The 21,722-nt window shown below is 41.8% G+C and overlaps 1 protein-coding gene across 12 annotated transcripts in view; it reads right to left on the bottom strand.

Moving 5' to 3' along the window:
• The window catches only part of TBC1D5 (TBC1 domain family member 5), a 566,253-nt gene that overhangs the window by 6,574 nt on the left and 537,957 nt on the right, over nucleotides 1–21,722 (bottom strand). For all 12 annotated transcript variants that reach the window (XM_050779554.1, XM_050779547.1, XM_050779557.1 and 9 more), the window contains 3 exons: nucleotides 21,343–21,442; nucleotides 4,025–4,104; nucleotides 3,046–3,207 (listed from right to left, as the gene is read on the bottom strand). In XM_050779554.1, the coding sequence (XP_050635511.1) occupies nucleotides 3,046–3,207; nucleotides 4,025–4,104; nucleotides 21,343–21,442 (342 nt within the window). The remainder of the gene's footprint in view (nucleotides 1–3,045; nucleotides 3,208–4,024; nucleotides 4,105–21,342; nucleotides 21,443–21,722) is intronic.

The following is a 21,722-nucleotide window of genomic DNA, read 5'->3' as shown; positions in this document are numbered from 1 at the left end:
TGCTACTCAGTACGGCAGCCCCTAGCCACAGGTGGATGCCAAACACTTGAAAAGTGGCTAGTGTGACTGAGGAACTGAATTTTTAATTCTATTGAAATTTAGTGCATTTAAATTTAAATAGCTATGTGGCTGGTAGCTGTAATAGTAGACAATATGCGGATTAAAAGAGGGGACCCAAGTACCAAAAGGGCAAGTGATGTGCTGGCTGACTAATGGACCCAGGGTCCCACAAAGTCTGCCTTCTACTGTAGTTGATTTGAGTTAGTTCATCAAATACTTCCCAAACGAATGTGTGAGGATAGATGCTGAGAAGGGAGGGAGAGCGTGTAGCTCTTCTCACTCTATAGAATACAATTTCACAAGACTGCTGTTTTCAGAGCTGGAGGGGTAAGATTTGCAAACCAAACAGAAAGAACACGATGAGCCATGTCACACCAACCTTACAGTGAGGAGCAGGGCATGTGAATTCCCACAACGGAAGAACACTTTCACAGTTGCTTTTGAGGAAGGGCATCGGCAGGGGGACCATGAGCCATGTGTCACTAGGCAGGGGAGCCTGGTCCTTCTGCACTATCTTTTAGACATTATTTACTGATTAACCAAGAAAGCAACGAAAACCCATCCCTAAGTTAGGAATGTGCTATGACACAACCCATTACAAACCCAACATGTGGTGCTTACATCTCCAATGTGTCAAGAACCTGCCTAGCACTGCTCCCCTAGGCTCTGGCCCTCCATAACTGGGAGCTCATGAGAGCAGGGGATATATCCCATAGTCTTGGACAGTAAAACCAGTTCCTGGCACAGCAGGCCCTGGAAGCCTTCAGAACTCCCACTTGGCTCTCTTGGGACGCATGTTCCTGGGTGTAGCCTGTCCACAGCCCTCTGTATCTCTTCCCACAAGCAGTGAGGAGGAAAACCTAGCCAGCTCCAAGCACTGATGAGTTAGCTCCTGCAGGGAGAAGGTGGGTACTTGGCAGCTATCTCATGCCTGGTAGACCCCCGGGGCCTTTATCAGCCTAGCCCAGATCCTTGGGTTTTGCAGTGGAAGGCCCCATGCACTTGGCTTCTTTCTGACTTGCTTGAATTCAGGAATTCTCTCAAGAAATCTCAAGATTTCCCTGAAGGAGAGAGGAGAGCACTGCTTCTCTGTTTCTCTCTTCTTTAGTAAAACCTTTTTCAGGAGTACTGGCTTTGTATAAACTGCTAACAGCTATGGGGAAGGGCCATGGCAGAGAAGAGGTAGAGAAGATAAGCCATTTTATTTTCACTTGTGGGGTCTCAGCCCCAGGAAGGGCAGACTGTGTCTCAGAAGCACATGCAGAGGTGCAGTGTCTCTCTTGGATGCTGCACGTGATGGGGCCCTGCCAGAACAAGGGCGCAGTTTCATTCACACAGACACACCTCATGGCTAGCTTATCTTGGGTATGTACGGCGGGGTCCACCGGGGCAGCAGTGGTCATTGGTAGGTTCTTACAAATACAGAAACCAGGGATGACAACTGCAAAGTATAACCATTAAGTTTTAAATTTAACAAATTCATTAGTGGTTTTAAAATATCTTTTTTCTGTAGCAAACTGACACACTCAACTAAAAAATTATGCTAAGGTTTTAAATAAAATTTTCAATTATAAATGCATTGTGGCTGGGCCTACACTCAGTAATATTTGAATAAGTAAATGATTATTGAAAAATAAAACATCTGTGCAAGGAAGGAGAATCTGTGAAGAAACGAATGAAATTAAACTGGCAGTATCACTGTCGCATTCATGTGGCTACAAATGCAGAGCCAAAGCACTCCATGAACATTTCATACGGCCTCAAGCGGAAGTCACCCACGGAGTCTCTTCTGGAAGAGCACCCTTAAAACTGAAAAACATTCCCACTCAAATGTCATTTTGCTGTTTTAAACTCACACAAAAAATAAATAATTTACAAGTGTCTGAATGCTAGTTTTTGAGAAAGCGACTTAGATAATATTTTGCTAATGTTCATTTTCCAAGATGAAACTTTGTAAGCTGATTTAAAAAATATTATTAATAATTTAAAATATAGGTGGGAAATGAACAATCTCTTTGTCTTATCGGATAATGGACAGCAAGGCAGCATGGTGGGACTGAAGCTTACTGGGTTGGGGCAGGGTTTCTGAAAACATAATGCCTGGCAGGCTAAGTGCCTCTGGCCTCGGAGCCTGTGTGTGTCTCTCTGACCTTCATTTTCTCACTGGTCAAATGAGCAGGCAGGACTAGGCACATAAGGAAGCTGTAGGAAGATCCTTTGTAGCTGGGAAATTCTGTGGTTCTGTGATAAAATAAATGATATACAATGTCGACATCTGAGAGTAGGGGTCAGCACACTATGGCCAAATCCAGCCTATGGCCTGTTTTTGCATGGCCCCCAAGCTGAGCATGGTTTATATATTTTTAAAGGCTTGTGATAAAGCAAAAACAAGATACAAACACACACACACACAGAATAAAACAATGAATATGTGACACAGATGACCGTATGTTGCCTGCAAATCCTGAAATACTTACTCTGAAGGCCTTTACAGACCCCTGCCGCAGATGGCAGACATTAATGAGAAGTCCCTCCCCATGAAGGCAAGAAAGTAAGTTTGGCAAAAAAGGTTCTAGCAAAGTGAAATCCACTTGAGATAGCATTAGGAAAGCGTAGACAGTACTTCCTAAAGGGGAAAAGAGGCATCAACTGGAGGCAACTGACAACCAAGACAGAGATCCAGCTCTCCCATCCCACAGAATGGGCATGGCAGGAGGCTCAGGCAACACTGCTGCATACACGTTTGTAGGGCACTTACCGCATGACTCTAGGAGACACTTGTCTCATCAGTATCATTGTGAATGGCACCCCCTGCAGCACAGAGTGCACAGGCTGCACAGCTCTACACGGCACCTCCACAGCTGAACTTCACACATGATAATCTGAAGTAACTTTGATAGGGTTTATATGATTCTTAACTTTGAGGAACTTATGTGAATGTGCTCCCTTTGAGTTAATGTAACATGTGCATCAGAGCTTCTGTACCTGTTTAATGACCCCAGACATTTGATCGCTCTGGCCCTGGCCTCGGCCCTGGCCCTGGCCGCTGGAGCAGTAGTGGTTGTCCGCGATGGTGATCTGTTCGTTCTCTTCGGCCTCTAGCTGGCTCTGGTTAAAACGCAGGGAACCTTTTAGAATGTCTTTGATCTATGTTCAAAGAAGAAGAAAATAAATGAATAAAATGGATGAGTTTGTTTTCAGATGCTAGCTAAATCTCTCAGACATTTAAACTAGCTGTGTCATCCATCATTTTTAATAGTATGAATATTAGTATTTTACTATAAGAAATAAATAATGAGAAAAAATCTAATTTTATCAAAGCTGCTGGCTTAGCAGTGAGCAAGAAAAACGTCAGGACATTTAATAGCCAAGTTCTCGCAGGGTCACATATGGGAGTCACATACTTAACACTATCTTAAAACAGGAAGCATAATTTGCCTCCACACCCACTCCCACTGCACAGCTTACTCACTAACGTGGCTCCACCTGAGCTGGACTGTTCATAGCATAGGTAGGCATCTGGAAACAGCATACTCTTTTTCACTGACATTTATGTTTCATTTAGATCTTCAAGGCTTGGGTCAATGTGGTCCTTGAGGGCCTAAGGCCTGCTGTAGGTACTAATTATGACTTGTGCTCCAAAGACATTCATGAATTCATGGATGAATGACTGAATATGATGCTGATCTACCCACACTAGCTTTGGGTAAGGAACAAATAGAATGGGTTTGGTAAGAGGAAGGAGAGGTGTGGAAAATGGAAAACCAGTGTGGGTTGCAAGCTAGTCAGATATAATCGTTAGAAGGAACAGGGGGCATAAAGAGGTGGAGATGCAGAAGGGGCTCTGTCTGGGAAGAAAAAAGGGTTAGGGGGATGCTGGCTCTAACATGGTGCTACATGCCCTGGGAGTCCGTCCCCACAGCAGGAGGGACACAAAGAAATAGTGTCAGAGCAATGCATATACCTGTTTTAATCCTGCCAGGGAAACCAGAATTTGATCTTCTTTTTCCAAATTTTCTTGTAATATCACATCTTGAATATTTACTGAAAATAGAAGAATGACATTTCATAACCAATGCTCCGAGCATAACCTACCTGCTGCCACACCGTAACTTCAGACAGGCTTGGGAAGTTTTCTGCCAAATCTCACAACAACTATTCCCACAAAGGATGCTCTGCAAACTGCAGATGGGGAAGCTGCAGCGTGGAGTGGAGAGGGCAGCACTAGGCCTGATACACACAGCCTCCCCTCCAACATTCCATGAATGTGCTCTCATCATGACAGATGTGTCTTCACTTCCAATAAGAGATCTGGGTACCTCTTGCTGACATGATGTGGCCGACAGCCTGGGCCATTCATCTAATCTCTAGGAGGAAGCTTTTCAGCCTGGGCTTCCTATATATAGCCTCATGGGTCAATGATGTTACCTCACCTCTCTCTAAAGACCAATTCCTTCCAGGTGACTGAAATTAATAAAGAAACTGTCTTTAAGGATTTATAACATAAAACATGTTGCCATTTCAACATGATAGTAAAAATGAGAGGCCAACCTCATGGCACTACAGGTTGTCATTAGATGACAGTGTCTATGGAGTCTCCTCTAGGAGACTTAGCCGCCACATGAGAAGTCTTTCCTCCAGACCTGATCTGAGGAACCCACCAAGCCAGCTTCTGACCATCAGGCTCAGCACTGCACTGAGCTGCTTGCCTGTCGGTATGTTAAACACTCAGTGGTCCTTAGCCTTCCTTGCTTTCATCTGCCTGCAGGGATGCACACAGCTCTAGCAGGAACTGTGGCATTCTGAGGCAGGATTCTCACAAGGAGCCGGGGTTGGGAGGAAAGCCTAGTTTCCTGGGGATGTACAAGAGAATGTGTTGGTGGAGGAAGGGAGGAGAGCACAATTAAAACACATTTTTAAAAACATGCTGATAGATACACCAATCTGAGAATCACTACAGTGAGCATGTTCACCCTCCATTAACATCTGCTTTCTTATTCTTTGTGGTGTAAAAAAATGCCCCACTTATAATGTCTTCCATGCTACATTCTTAGTCACTCACTTAAGATTGTTCCAGTTGCTACGGGACTCCTGGATTCCATGCTTGGCTCCGTATAGCTACTAGGGCTAATATACCACTCCTCACTTGCTCAATGCCCTGCACTGGCAGAGGCAGGGTCAGTGCACTGTGCCCTTGGCCTGGGGGCTCTTGCTCCAAATCTATGCACACAGGCTTTATTGTTCAACTTTCTGCTTCGGTGTTGTCTCCTCAGAGCAGCCTTCCTGCCCACCCAGACTAAAGAAGCCCCTAAAGAACTCTCCAGTCTCTACCATACCGTCTGTTTTACTGTATTTATAAGCACTTGTCACTGTCTGATGCATGTATTTGCTGGTTTATTCACTGTCAGTCTCCCCCTAACAGGATATAAACTCCGAGGTGTTCTTGCTCAGAGCTCTATTTCTAGCCCTCAGAATAAATGCCTGGTGCATTACAGGTACATGATAAGTATTTACGGACTGATGGAATGAATTAATAAATGAACATGAAAAAACATGCTTGGAGCTTGCATATCAAAACACTACTATTCTAAATATTTCCAAAAAGTATTTCCAGTAAGGGACAGGGCAAACACTGATACCATCAACATGCCTCCAGCCTGATAATTTATTAGAATCTTCAGTAAGACTAAATTCATAAACCAGGGTGATAAGTCTTCTTACATACTGTAGCAGAAAAGCAACAGCTTTTACTTATTGAGAAAACTTGACTGTAGTTTTGGCTATTAGAATGGCCTGCTACAAAACAAGAAAGCAAGCTGAATGGGAATGGAATGACAGATGTAATCAGAGAGCAAATGTTTTTGGTTTCCTTAAAAGCCTGTAACAATTTGTTTTCTCTCAATAAAAAAACAAAATAGAATCCACTCAACAAGACATTAACAATAAGCAACTGCAGAAAATTCACAAGAACCAATTCTGTAGGTGTTTTAGAGCAGCAGTCCCCAACCTTTTTGGTACCAGAGACTGGTTTCATGGAACACATTTTTTTTCCACAAATGGTGGGGGAAATGGTTTTGCGATGAAACTGTTCCACCTCAGATCATCAGGCACTAGAGTCTTACAAGGAGCACACAACCCTGATCCCTCGCACGCACAGTTCACAATAGGGTTGTGATCCTACCAGAATCTAATGCTGCCTCTGATGTGACAGGAGGTGGAGCTCAGGTGGTAATGCTGGCTCACGTGCTCCTCACCTCCTGCTGTGCAGTCCAGTTCCTAACAGGCCACGGACCGGTACTGGTGCATGACCCAGGAGCAGGAACCCCTGTTTTAGAGGATTGAGAAAGATGACTTTGTTTGCAGGACTGCTATGGCTTTTCAGGTTGAGCTGTGAGGGCCTGAGGGCTGGCAGAGGCAGCGTGGCACATAGCACTGGATGCTTGGACAGGGAAATGGATTTTGTCCCTGCTGAGCTGAAAGGTGGGCTCAGGTTTCTCAGCTCCTACTGGGTAGGTGGGGGCAGCAAGGAGACTGCTCCCAGGGCCCCAAAGGAAGCTCAGCAAGTGGAATCAGGAGCATCAGGATATTTGGTGGAAGAATAGGGGGCTTCCTGGGTTCAAGGAACTAAAGAAAGTGCCCCTGGAGGTCATACCCACAGGGCAGAGGCCAGCACAAAGGGGGAATCTGCAGAAACCAATGTAAACTGCTGTCCTAACTAGACCTTTGTCTCCTGCTTGCCCCTTTGATAGTCTGCTGTGGAACACATCCTAAAACAAGAAGATGTGGCCAAATTGCCTGGCTTCGGCCCCCAGTGTAATGGCGGGGCCCATGGCCAGCAGCAACAAGGACCAACGGCCTTTAGGTCACAGTCTATGGGCATACAGGGCAGTCAGTGGCTCTAGTGGAAAATGAAACCCAGAAATGTACAGGAACACAAAGCTCTCTTTAGAGGCAAGGACCTAGAAGACACTCAGAAGCTCTTCTGCAAACACCAAAGAGACACGTGAACCCATTCCAGAACCCTGGCACCATCTTGGCAGGGAGAAGAGACAGAGTAGAGAAACTAAGTGTGGGCACCTGCTCAGAAAAAAATGGTTAGTCTATAAGAGACTGAGTTGTCTTTAACTGGCAAGTTCAAGGCCTTTGATTATCATTGGTGGGGATGAAGTTTTAGAGCACAATTTCTGCACACGTGAGTTTAGGGACATAGATTTATCATCCCAATACAGAAGTATCAGTGTCTGCACAAGATCTTCCCAAATCATTTTGGCCCCATTGCCTGAAAAACCTGTGAACCAGGAAGTCCTAGTCATGCCCTGTTTTGCTGTGAGCCTCTCACAGATCCATCTATTCAAGAGTAGAAGTGGTGGTGCTTGCAGGGGTAAGTTGAGAAGGGGAGTGGTGGTGAAGGCAAAAGCTGTGATAGGGACCACAGTTTAAGGAGGCACCTGGAACACATCATGGAGCCACTGTCCCTGTTTAGACTGTCTACCTATGGGCTTCTTTTAGTTGTGGGAAAAAAAAGTAACCTCCTGATTTGTCTATTTTTTGGAGGGGGATGCAGGTTATGTTATTAGCAGCTGTATTCATTTTCTAGAGCTGCTGTAACAGAGTACTACAAACTGGGTGGCCTAAAACAACAGAAATGTATTCTCTGTCAGTTCTGGAGGCTAAGTCTGAAATCAAGCTATTGGCTATTGGCAGGGCTACGCTTCCTCCAAAGGTTCTAGAGATTTCCTCCTTGACTCTACTTAGCTTCTGGTGGTTGTCAACAATCCTTGGCATTCCTTAGCTTGTACATGCATTGCTCCAGTCTTTGCATCCATCATCACACGGCATTCTCCCTGTATGTCTGTTATCGAACTTCCCCTCTTAAGGACACCAGCCACTAGATTAGGGTGAGCCCTAATCTAGTATGATCTTATCTTCACTGAACTACATCTATAAAGACCCCATTTCCGAATAAGGTCACATTCACAGGTGCCAGGTGTCTCACCATAAGTTCAGATGAGACAATATTGGACCTAGTACAGCAGACCTAGTACAGCAGCCAGACTGCCTAATTGTAACACAGGATGAAAGCATCCAGTTCCTCCAATAAAAGACAATGCAACCTACTAATCTTGTCCTGCATGCAGAATTCAATGCTCTGGCCTGATGTCAAGACAGCTGCAGAAAGCAGTGCAGAGTGGGTTCACCCAAGAAGAGGGAAGAACTCAGAGCTGTGGTATCACCACCAGCATACCCTCATCTAGCAATTCTTTAGCCTTAATTTATGGACTGAGTCAAGGACCACCTTTTAGGACCTGATGAAAATGAGGACCGTCTCCCCTGAAAACCAGGACGATCTCCCCTGGTTAAGTGAACTGTTCACTTAATTTCAGGGATAAACCTTTTTTTAAAATCAGCTGAGCTGACTAGGCTCACTTTAAGAAATCCAGGGTAAATTCAAATTAAAACAAAAGGGCACCTTCAGAGGCTGCTAAATGTTTTGAATACAAGAATTTACATTTTACTAAGAGTACTGACCATGTAAATCCTTTCCCTAACAGTTCCCCTATATAAGGTAGCACTTACAAGCATTCTACTTACATATAACCTCCTAGTCACAAATCTACTGTTTTAAGTAAGTTACATCTGCATGTAAAAGTAGAAAAACTTAATGATGTCTTTCCATGACTTAAAATGTTTACATTTCCAACGTAAAATACAATTCTCCTCATAGCCAAAGGCAGAATAAATTTTGCTATAAAGGCTCTTTCTCTTTGTTTCTGTGTAAAAGGAAGATTACACTCTTTATAATCTCCTCACATTTAAGTATTATGTATTATAAATGTTGGAGCACTGAAACTAAAGAGGAAAATGTCACATAACTAACCACTTCTGTGGAAATTACACACAAAAATCTCATTCACCTAACAACCCCATGGTGATGCCACTATTTTTAATGGAATGTCAGTGCCACAGAAATAGATCTCTAACTCTAAGGGTAATGAAAATGGTAAACAAACCACTTTTCCAATTTCTTAAAAACTTAACTTTTTCAATGCTAGAATAAAAGTGTTTTCAAGTAAATGTTTTAAATGGCTGGTGCAAAAGGTAACATAAGCCTTATTTGGTGGTGGTGAGGGGGTGAGTAGAAAGGGGACAAAAGCAGAACATCTGGCTTTAACAGAGGTGGAACTGGGCAAGGCGTTTAACCTCCGTGTGCCTGAGGGGTAATAACAGCATCCTCCTCATAGGATGACTGTGAAGAAACAGGGAGACAGCACAGGTCAAGTGCTTAGCACCACACCTAACCCACTATGGAAGCTCCGCACCCAGTAGTTTTCATTTCTACGTGCCACGTTACCTCACTGACTATCTCAGCAACCCTTCTAGTTGAGAGCCATCAACATATTACAGAAAAGGAAGCCAAGGCCAGAAATGCCAGGTCTGTTATTTGAGGTCTCACGACTTGAAAGTGGGGCAACTGGGATTAGATTTCAGATCTTTCAGACTCCTGAGCTCCCTGATTATGTGTATGGCACTGATGAAGGGACTAGAGATATGAGGAGGCACAGGATGGGATATTGGCACTGACTTGATTGCCTTGAGATATAGTGCCTTTTATTCCATGGTGGAACTGACTGAAGTGAGGTCAGCCAGAAACAGGCAGTTACCTATACGCAAAACAGACTGTACAATCATTTCTATCAGAGAGCATTTTGGAGCACTGGCAACGGTAACAAAGGGCTTGGGTTTTGATGACCTTGAGATATGATCTTCTGTATGTCACTAAACCCATCAGTGAGATGCGGGTAATACCCATCTCAGAAGGTTGCTGAGAGGATTAGATGAGATAATCAAAGCCTTCTATTTCTGCATACTGTCTTGCAATTATTATTATTGCTTACTATGTTTCCTCCTCCCTTGATTCCTTAAATATTCAGATATCTGGATTCTGTTTTTTGAGGCTTTCTCATCTCTGACAGGAATTTAGTTACCCTGACCTTTAACAATCTCATGTAAGGGACTGCAGTAGACTCTAAAGAGGAACTATGCACACTGTTATAAAATAGAGAGGTCGGATTAAGGGAGGTAGGCCCAGTGTGACAGTGGCTTAAGAGGTGGCCATTAGTCAGAAAGAGGGGCAGACCTGTCATTTGTCACTACTGGCTTTTATTGAACATTGACAAAGGGATGTCTGTGCACAGGGTGTGTGCCATAGTTGTCCAAACCCTAGGAGAAGGCATCAAATTCATCATGCAACCTCCAGTACATGGTGTGTATCTTTGCGTGTCCTTGCAAATCCATTCCCCCTCCTAGAAGTCCCTCCCATCTTCCCTATAACGACATGTCCTGCCTTTTCTTCAAAGTCCCCCTCGAACTTACCACATCTAAGCGTCGGTTTCCCATTAGCAGTCTTCCCTCCAATAGCACCTCGTTGTTGGGTCCCTCTTGCTTTCTCTCTCACTCTTGGACAATAATTCAATGATGAGGCTCAGAGACTGAATGCTTCCTGAAACTGCACTGTTCTACCTGGCACCAAAGGTGCCAGGCTCTAAATATGGTGCTCAAGGTGTTCAGGTTCTAAATATGGCGCTCTATTCAATGTATTCCTATCACTTTAAAACCCCACTGCTCCTTGCTAATGTTTCTGAAATCACTAGTACTCTGGGGGAGAACCCGGTTTTCTTCATGTGAAGCTATGCATCAGTGTAGGTATTCCGGAAGAAGTATATTCTCTCCCGCTCTCTCTCCCTACTTTGAAATTTTACTTAACTTTTACATATACACTGAATTCAATTTCAATTTCAGATTACCACTCCCCACTTCACCATTCCCCTAGAACCTTTTTTTTTTTTTTTTGAGATGGAGTCTCGCTCTGTCACCCAGGCTGGAGTGCAGTGGCATGATCTCAGTTCGCTGCAACCTCCGCCTCCTGGGTTCAAGCAATTCTACTGTCTCAGTCCCCTGAGTAGCTGGGATTACAGGCGTGCGCCACCACGCCTGGCTAATTTTTGTATTTTTAGTAGAGACAAGGTTTCACCATGTTGGTCAGGCTGGTCTCGAACTCCTGACCTCGTGATCTGCCCACCCCGGCCTCCCAAAGTGCTGGGATTAGAGCCACCGCGCCCAGCCAGAACCTGTTTTTACATGAGAGAGCAGGTAATTGGCTAAGTGACCAATGTGAGGCAAGGGCCTTCCTGCTACCATTAGGGCTGATTTTTACCCCTAAGGAATAAATGTAGGTGAGACATATCCCAGATGAAGATTTAAGAGATACTAATATGATTAACCAGATCTTAGATTGAGAAGTGGTAGGGGCAGGTGAAGAGAAATAACATTCACTGATGGTCTATTAAGAGCCAAGTTAATTTTCTTAAAAAGCAAAATGAAGATTGCACAGAAATATAATCAAGGATCCTCTTTGGCATCCAGCTGCCAGAATGGCTGAAGACCCAAAACTCAGCACTGGGAGAGGAACATTACTTAGGAAAATCTACGGGTAAGACTAGGCAAATTTGCATATTACACTAAAGACAATTCTTGAGGCCAATAAAGTTATCTTAAGTGAACTGAGTAAGCGTGGCATAGAGTTCTGAATCTTTACTGATCTCTACTATTTGGCATATTATTCTCCTAGCACTTATCACCCTGTGCACCAGAGAGTAATATGGAAGCATGACACCTCCCAGTAAAATCTGTCCTAATCGTGATACGGCTATGACTTTAGAGTCAACCAAAAAAGGAGACTACATATATTTTTAAACTTGAAAGGTCTCTAAGTTCCAGTAATGGTTAGATGCCTTTGGCAGAATATGTACTTCTAAAAATAAAAACAGAAATATAGTTGATGCCTTGGTAATATGAAATAATCTGGGGTTTTGCCATCATGCCCTTATTTGGGAGCTATGAGACAGGACAGCAGTTTGGGTATGACTGCCTTAAAATTACATCATTTAGTCAAATAAGACTCTTTGAACTGGGCTTAAGATAAATATATATGTTGTGAATTTCAGGCCAAAAAGGTTTTGCTGACATGAGGACTGAGTGAAAGTTAAGTGCTATTCTGCAGCTAGAATGTAAACATGGTCCAAGGCAATGAACATCAGCTTTTAAATCTTGGGCTTCATCTCCCCCTGCTCATATGCTCTTGTCCTCAGCATGAGATGTTTGTGGTGGCCCCAAAGTCCTTGAGCTATCAAGCAATTGGTAGTAAGCCTGTTTCCACAGATGATGAGGTAGATGAGTTTTGTGGCTGTTGGATCATTAGCTAAAGAAAGTTGGGATTGGAAAACATGGAGAGGCAGCCTGGTATGAAAGGATGAAAATAGGCTGCAGGATCAGACAGAGCTGGGACTGAATCCTGCCTGGTCTGCTATTACCTAGCTGTGAAACCTCCCACCAAGTATGTAAGGCACGCTGAGTCACAGTTTCCTCCACTGTACACTAGGGATACTCTCTCTCAACTTGCAGACTTACTGGGAGATTAGAGATACTGTTTGTGAAGTACTTGGCACTCAATGCGGCACATAGGAACTAATAGCAGTTGCTATTGTATGTGACAGGTATATAAACTTCATCCTACTGTTGTGTTAAATGCTCTACCATGAATGAAATGACACAAAGGACATTTGCCCCTTTCAAACTGGGAAAGCTGGTGAGTTGGTGTATTTTGGTCTTCTATAGTAGAGTCTTGCCTCCATAGCAAAGCTGCCAAGTATGACTATAATTGTTAGAAATGACCAAACTTTTATTTAGATATTATGCTGGAAACCATCATTTTCAGCAAACTAACACAGGAACAGAAAACCAAACACTGCATATTCTCACTCATAAGTCAGAGTTGAACAATGAGAGCACATGGACACAGGGAGGGGAACATCATACACCGCTACCTGTCGGGGGTGAGGGGCTAGGGGAAGGATAGCATTAGGAGAAATACCTAAGTAGATGACGGGTTGATGGGTGCAGCAAACCACTATGGCATGTGTATACCTATGTAACAAACCTGCATGTTCTGCACATATATCCCAGAACTTAAAGTATAATTTAAAAAAAGAAAGAAATCCAACAAGACTATTAACCAAAAAAGTCTCTTCCTTACTGAATTAGAAGAATAAAGGCATCACTGAAAAGCTTGGAGCCTAAGTAAGGCTTGTCCTTAGTGGGAATGCCACCCCCCGTGGGAGTGCTACAATGCCAAGGCAGCCACTGGGGGCCACCGTGGTCACCCTTCGATATAGCCTGCAATATCTACATAGAGCAGTTAAAAGAGAAAGAGAGAAAAACCAAAATGCTGATACACTTTGAATTCAGAGTAAGTTTACCAAAGATGATGGACTTGGTATTATATATTTTTTTTTTTTAAAAAGAAAGAAAATAATTCAATTTGGGTTCCTCCTGTGGAAAAGCATATAAGAAAAAGGGAAAGAACCAGAAAATGGAAAGCAAAATGATAAAAGTTGGACAGCCTGTACTGAGGCCCCATTACTGGAGTGGTGGCATCCTGGCCTGAAGAGGGATAAGGTAGTGTGTAGTTTGCTAAGTTTTTCTAAATAGGTATAGGGTTGGTATAAGGAAGATGCTGACCAATTGTTGCAAGTCTTCCAGTGATAAAACCAGGGGCAAACAGCTTCAACTAGAACAAGGTGATGGAGGCTGAAAAAGAACTTCTGAATTTCAGAGGATTGCAGGCTACATCAGAATGCTATGGGAGGTAGTGGGCTCTCTGCCCACAGAGTTTAGGTGCACACATGCTTGAAGAATGGGGTTATGAATATGTTAACAGGTTTATGAATATATTAGCTGAATCCAGTCTAAATAATTTAAGTTCTCTTACTCCTTACTGCTCAGAATCTGTCAAGGGCCAGTAACAGCAAGTTATTCGAAGTCTGTTAGAAATGGAGAAGTTCAGGTCCCACATCAGACCTACTGTATCGGAATCCTGTTGAGATGGCATTTAAAATTTTTTTTTTATTTTTAAAGTTTTGCTAGTACACAGTAGGTGTATATATTTTTGGGTTACATCAGATATTTTGATATAGGCATGTAATGCATAATAATCACGCCAGGGTGAATGAGGTATCCATCACCTCAAGCGTTTATCCTTTGTGTTACCATCATTCGACTTTCTATCTCCATGAGTTCAATCGTTTTTATTTTTAGATCCCACAAATAAGAGAGAACATGAAAAGTCTGTCTTTCTGTGCCTAGCTTATTTAATATAATGACCTCCACTTCTATCTATGTTGTTGCAAATGACAGGATCTCATTCTTTTTATGGTTGAATAGTGCTCCACTCTTTTTTTTTGAGATGGAGTCTTGCTCTGTCGCCCAGGCTGGAGTGCAGTGGCGTGATCTTGGCTCACTGCAAGCTCCACCTCCTGGATTCACGCCATTCTGCCTCAGCCTCCTGAGTAGCTGGGACTACAGGTGCTCACCACCATGCCTGGCTAATTTTTTGTATTTTTGGTAGAGACGGGGTTTCACCATGTTAGCCAGGATGGTCTTCATCTTCTGACCTCGTGATCCACCCGCCTCAGCCTCCCAAAGTGCTGGGATTACAGGCGTGAGCCGCCGCGCCCGGCCTAGTGCTCCATTCTTTTCATGTACCACATTTTCTTTATCCATTCATCTGTTGATGGACACTTAGGTTGCTTCAAAATCTTAGCTATTGTGAACAGTGCTAAAAAAACATAGGAGTGCTGGTATCTCTTCAATATACTGATTTCCTTTGCTTTTGGGTATATACCCAGGAATGGAATTACAGGATCATATTTTTAGTTAGCTCAATTTTTAGTTTTTGAGAAACTTCCAAACTGTTCTCCATAGTAATTGTACCAATTTATGTTCCCACCAACAATGAACAAAGGTTCTCTTTTCTTTATTTTATTTTTTTAGAGATAGGGTCTTGCTCTCTCACCTAGACTGCAGTGCAGTGGCATGAGCATCCACCACCTCCCGGCACAAGTGATCCTCCCAGCTCAGCTTCCTGAGTAGATGGGACTACAGACACGTGCCACCATGCCCAACTAATTTTTAATTTTTTTTTAAAATAGAGACTGGGTCTCACTATGTTGTCTAGGCTGATCTTGAACTCCTGAGCTTAAGCAATCCTCCCTCCTTGGCCTCCCAAAGCGCTAGGATTATAGGCATGGCCACGCTGGTCAGGGTTCCCTTTTTGGAGATGTCATCTTGATATGTTGCACAGGCTGGAGGGCAGTGGTTATTCACAGGCCAGATCACCAGCACACTGTACCCTCAAACTCCTGGCCTCAAGTGACCCTCCCACAACAGCACTCCCAGTAGCTGAGACTACAGGCTCGTGCCTCCAACATTGGACTCCAGAATCTTCATTTTTAACAAGATCTTCAGGTGAAGTGTATCCTTTCCTCCTATAGAGGACTCTGCTACCCACAATAAAAAGCAGTATTTAAAATTCTTAAAATAATCATGACATAGTGTAGTTGACAGAGAGAAAGCTGTCTGGTGATCACATTTTCTTTCTCACTTTTTCAAATGTCATTTGTTAATTGCCTTATTGAACATTTCCAAAGATATTCGTTGAAAGTTGTTTTTATAAACATCAGAAAATTAAGTTTATGAAGTTCTTACGGAGGCAAATAAACTGATGTTCAAAACTGGCCTCCTTTTTCAGCTAATTCATGCATAAATATTATGACAAGTACAACATCAGTTACGATGGGTGCAATAAAATAACGTAAGATTTGAAATCCTACTCCTGATTCAAGTGTGGCCTCAGTAGACTAATTAGTGAAAGAGAAGCCAAGGACTGGATTCAGGTCTGGACTCTCATTGCCAGCTAGCTGGCTGTGTCACTGACCCTTCCTGGGTCTTGGCTTCCTCATCTGCGAATAAAGAACACCTAGGTTGATTTCTAGGGCTTTTACATCTTTAATATTCTAAGATCCTATGAGTTACAGTACTCTCAACAGAAGCACAGGAAATCAAATTTTCCTTAATTAATTGCATTTAACCATCTCATTATCTGTATGACTCATCAATGAAAGGGCAAGCTGCTGGAAACTAAGGTGTCCAAATACCAAACAGATGAATGGAAACACCTCCATTGGGAGCAGGAGGGTTAGGGCATTAGAGCCCAGAAGGATGAGCAGCTCATAGATTCCCTGCAAACAGCTGGCAGCTCAGCCCAGCTGCTCACAGATCAGACTAGCGTAGGCTGCTCACCCACGTGCAATTATGTGTGAAGTATGGCATATCTAAAAATGGCCTAAGCTCAGCCACAGAGATTAATACTGTCAATGGCTTTCAACTCACTGTCAGGGTGACAAGAAGGGGAGTAACCATAGCAACAGAAAAATCAACATGTAAAAAACCTCTTCTAAAGCCGACAGGAAAAGTTTACGTTTAATAAAACATATTTTCAATTCCCGTCTCTAAACCTTTGAATTCAAATAATTCCATCACTTGGAGGTAATAAAATTAGAATTTTGGTAGTTTTGGCAACACAAATGGCCTTCTAGTTTTGGGTTCCAAAACTGTGAGGAAATACTGTTAACCTGTCAATTTTATTATCTCTATAATTAAAGGGCCATTTGAACAAATGTCATTAAATAATTTTTAACTGAAAAGATTTTCTCTATATTTGTTCTGCTATCAGTTATAAAAACAGCCTTGAAGAGTACTTGACATTTTAAGAGACTTATTGCATATGTGACAAAAACATAGGGTGACACAGTTCAGAGCAAAGATAGAGAAGCAACCTAAGTGTCCAGCAATGGACGGATGACTGGATAAAGAAAATGTGCTACATATATAAGATGGAGTACTATTCAGCCATAAAAAAGAATAAAATCATGTCTTCTGCAGCAACACGGATGGAACTGGAGGCCATTATGCTAAGTGAAACCACTCAGAAATAGACAAATTCTGCATGGTTTCACTTATAAGTGGGAGCTAAATAATGTGTATATATGGACATAGAGTGTGGAATAATAGACACTGGAAATTCGGAAAGGTGGGAGGGTGGTGAGGGATGAGAAATCACTTAATGGGTACAATGTACACTATTTGGGTAACGGTCCCACTAAAATCCCAGACTTCACCACTGTGCAATATATCCATGTATCAAAACCACATTTGTACCCCTTACATTTATACCAAAAAAAAAAAGAAAATATAAGGTGTTACGGAGTTCTCTTGATATGAATGGAACTTTGTGAAAATAATTAACATTAGGAAAGGATCCGGAGAAGTAACTTCTACTGTAAGTTTCTGAGACAGCTCTCACAGCCACCTCGGTAGCCTGTACCCCAGTGCATAATGGAGGCTCAGCAGCCCTTATGTCAGTAAGTGCCCCAGAGGCATCATTAAGTTCTGACATAGCTATTCTTGCTCAAGGAGCTCATGCACCTCATCTTAGAACTAGCACATTTCACGTTCCAGCATCATTTTGCATCATTTGATAGAGGAATATTCAGTTGGGTATTGGGAAACATGGTACTAGTCCAGCTCTTCAGCTAACCAGTTGTAGGCCTTGGACAAGTTATTATTCAGCTCTATGGCCATGGGCTGAAAGAGTCTCTCAGATTCTTCCCTGAGAAGAGACAGTTAAAGAGTTAAAGGGAAAGAAGAGATGACTTGTGTTTAATACCCACTTTGGGCCATTCCCAATACTAGGGTTTAAAAATATTTTTTGGCAAGGAACTGGCAAGATAGATGGAAATGTCAAGTACATGTGTTGACATATGAGGACACATTCATAAGCAGGCTGAGCTAAGGGATAGGGCCTGGGTTCAACCCTAGATCTGTTTGATGCCACATGAGGTTGTCTGTTTCTCAGATATCACTTCACCACCTTTACAACTGGCTCTGCCTGCTGTGTATACAGGTTGACCCCTGAGTGCTAGTTACATGCACTGAAGCCATCCACAGATTTTCAGGGCATGTCTTCTATTTTCTAAGCATAGAAGATTAGGTCCCTTGGAAAGTCCCTCTATAATCTTCCTCTTACCTAGGCAACCACTGTAACAGTATTTTCATACCAAATGTATACCATTTTGCCATCTGTGTTTATCACCTAATAATCTATCACTAACATCTACTTATGTTAATAAATAATTTAATCTTTATAAAGATTGAATTATATTATATTTATTATATTCAATTCCTTACTAATGAATATTTTAGTCCTTCTAATTTTGTTCTCCTTTAATAATCAGAAAGAGAAATACATCTATGGAAAAAATAAGGGTATTAAAATAATTTTTAAGAAGCCACAATATGTTAAAGAACAAATCAAGAGCATCAAGTCAACTTAATCTTCATGTTTTCCTTAAATCTTTGCTTAGAATCAAAGTTGCCTACAATCTAGGAGCATCTTTTAATTAACCATTGTTATATTATACATTTGAACTGAAATGCATCTGTGGGCCTTGGGGCCAGGAATTCTTGGTAGCATCCCTGAATCCCACTTTAAAAATGAGGTCATGCTATTTATATGAGGGAAAAAAAATAAACAGTTATGTGAACGAGTTCTGGCTGAAAGTGAAACATACACACAAAAACAAATCTAGTTTTGTGGTTAGTTGAAAATTCACAGCTGGTATAGGCTTTTCTTTCCATTTTAATTAAAGTGTTTCCCCCTCCCATGCAATGAGAAAATGCTCTTCTAGTGCTGATTGAAAGACCAAAGTCAGAGCAAAAGCTGTTTGAAAATTCCGAGGCTTAAGTTAAGCTGCTTTAAAAGCTGCTATGTGTACCAAACAACTTCGAAATTTCCTAACAGGATTTTGTAGAGTTCCAGTAAATCTTTCTCCCCATCACTTCTTTGCTCTCTTACTTTGGTGAAAACTAAAGTCAAGTAACGCAAAGGTCATCCAAGTAGACAGAAAAGCAAAAACTATATATTCATGTTAAAATTAAAATTATATGTAAATAAGTAACCATAATTAGTCATATACAACTATATAAACTATCTGTTTATTAGTTCTTTCTGATGTATTTTATAGTGCAATGATATTAGATAAGATTCATGTAAAATTAGGTCTGTAACTTATTACCCCCATTTTCCTAAGAGAAATATAATGAGTTTTTTTTTTAATTACTATTTTCTTCTTTTCTCTTTCCTCCCTTTGCTTTGTTCCCCATTTCCTACTTAGCTCTTTAAACGCAACTTTTACTTGCCCTTTACCAGACACTCTCTACAGGGCAAGCTTACCTAACTATGTGCTTGCTTAGAAGCTCCTGGACTGGAAATCTCTCCCACCCAGAGATTTCTTTGAGACAACAGTCAATTTACAACCTCAAGTACGCCCGAGATGAAACTCTCCCCCAACTGGAGAGTATCTCAGATAACAGTCACTTTACAACCTAACTCTGCTTATGCTGGCACCAGCTTAACCACCTGGAAGATAAGGCACTGAAGCCACTGACATAGACCTTTACCTGCTCACTCCTTCCCTCATTTGCTGTTCATGCCAAGTCCCCCTTTAAAAGCCTCTGTTTTCTGTCCCCAAAGTGAGGTGGTACCTTTAAGCGAAGGGGTCTGTACTTCTTCCCCTAAGCTAAGCTATAGAATAAAAAGTCTCCTTATACCAGAACTCACTCTTGTTATCTGGACTCTGCAAGTGGTAAGTGACTGAACTGGTGACTTTGTTATAGGTCTATATGAATTTTTAAAAATGATGGTCAAGCAGCTTTATTTATTAATAAATAAACAGAGTGGATCAAATGTGACCGGGGTAATGTTTCTTGCTGTGATGACAGATACTACCCTATCAATCATCTACCGGGGTTTCTCCTGCTGTTTTTCCCTCTTGAGCCCTTTCCCTGCAGGAGTGGTTGAGATGCTAGGAACACGGCTGAGGGTAGAACAGGACACAGCCAGCTGCTAATAAGACACTGTCAGGCAGCCAGCCACTTAGATCAGCATCTCTCCAAATATTTTAAGAGAACATTTATTATTTTATTGAGGCCAGTATGGTTTAGGCTATACCCAAATGACAGCCATTGTTACTTGTAATGGCTTAGAGCTTGTTGGGGGGTTTGAAGGCAGAGAGTTTACCTCCAACGAAGGCCCCAGAGGCTTTGGTGGATTCTCTTTGGTTTCTCCTCACAGGTGGGATGCATCCTGATTTCTTACAATACCTGGTATTGCCATTTCTTGACACTACAGAGCAGCACATTGGCCATTTCCATGAGTACATGTCTTAGTTTCCTAATTTATTCATAAATTACCAATCTTACTGGACAGTGAAGAAACAAATGCTGCCCATAAATGGTCTAAAAAAATAGTAAAATGGTGCATGACAGAAGCTTTTGTAAGCAGCATGGAGTTACTGAAGTGATTCATACGTGAGTCAGCATAAGGTATCTCTAATACGAGACACAGAACCTTTACAAATGCAGAGCAGTGCCTGAAGACTTTCCAGTGGGACATGCAGGACCCACATGCAAAATGAACTTCAAACTGGGACATTTCTTAGAATATAAGCACAGTCAGAAGTAAGAAAAGGTCATGCATTTCAGGCAGGTGGTTAAAAAACACATTTTTATAAAAAAAAGAATTGTCAAAATAATAATCACATTAGTGATTACTGACACGTTGGCACAGCAGTATAGCTGATTATTTGATCTTGAAAACTCAATATTTCATTTTGGTTTGAGGTAAACAGACATTTACAAAGGGCACAGGAGTTGAGATTTGTAGTCAGATTGCTTTTAAAGAATTTTTTAATTTTATTATTTTTGTTTAGACAAAGAGTCTCACTCTGTCACCCAGGCTGGAGTATAGAGGCCCAATCACAACTTGCTGTAACCTCAAACCCCTGGGTTTAAGCAAAGTCTTCCCATCTCAGCCTCTCGAGTAGCTAGAACTATAGGCACATGCCACCGTGCCCAGCTAATTTAAAAAAAAAAAATTTTTTTTTGTTTTGTTTTTGTTTTGGTAGAGACACGGTCTCACTATGTTGCTCAGGCTGGTCTCAAATTCCTGGTCTCAAATCTTCCCACCTTGGCTTTCCACAGTGCTGGGATTATAGCTGTGAGCCACTGCATCCAGCTTACTTGATTTTGAATTTCCACTCAATTTACTAATGATATAATCTTCGGGCATTTTCTTAATCCCTCTATGCCTTGGTTTCCTCATCTATATAATGTAGAGAGTAATTGTACTTCTATTATATGGCTGTTGTAAGGATTAAATAAGGTAATTCATGTAAACAGCTTAGCACAGGGCCTAGAACAAAGTAATGCTAGTGGCTATTATTGTAATGACTCTTATCATTCCCAGGGCCAAAGTAATTCACTTACCAAGATGAGTGTCCATCACCTTTGCACAGTATTTGCACATGGCATCCAGGTCATTCAACTGTCCTTGAAGGAAGGAAATTTGGGCTTCTAATTCTTCTTCCTAAAGTAAAGGGATAAACATATGGAAATTTTTTAGAGATTGTCCAATAAAATCCCCATAGTTTTCTAAATGATCTAGACTAGTTTAAAGCAGCATGATACCTTTTTAAACCTAGACAAATCAAAACAGCAAATAAAAACAAAATCACAACTGCCACCGCCAACAAAATAAAAAAAGGGTAAAATGGAAAATTTTAAAGGTCCGGACTTTTCCTAATTGAATTCGAGCTTTAGGCCATGTGTAAAGTTATAGTTAGATTGCGTATACAATCTTGCATTGC

This window comes from Macaca thibetana, chromosome 2 (genome assembly GCF_024542745.1).
Source record: "Macaca thibetana thibetana isolate TM-01 chromosome 2, ASM2454274v1, whole genome shotgun sequence".
NCBI lineage: Eukaryota > Metazoa > Chordata > Mammalia > Primates > Cercopithecidae > Macaca > Macaca thibetana.
The sequence above is the reverse complement of the archived record's forward strand: the minus strand, read 5'-3'. Positions and strand labels throughout refer to the sequence as shown.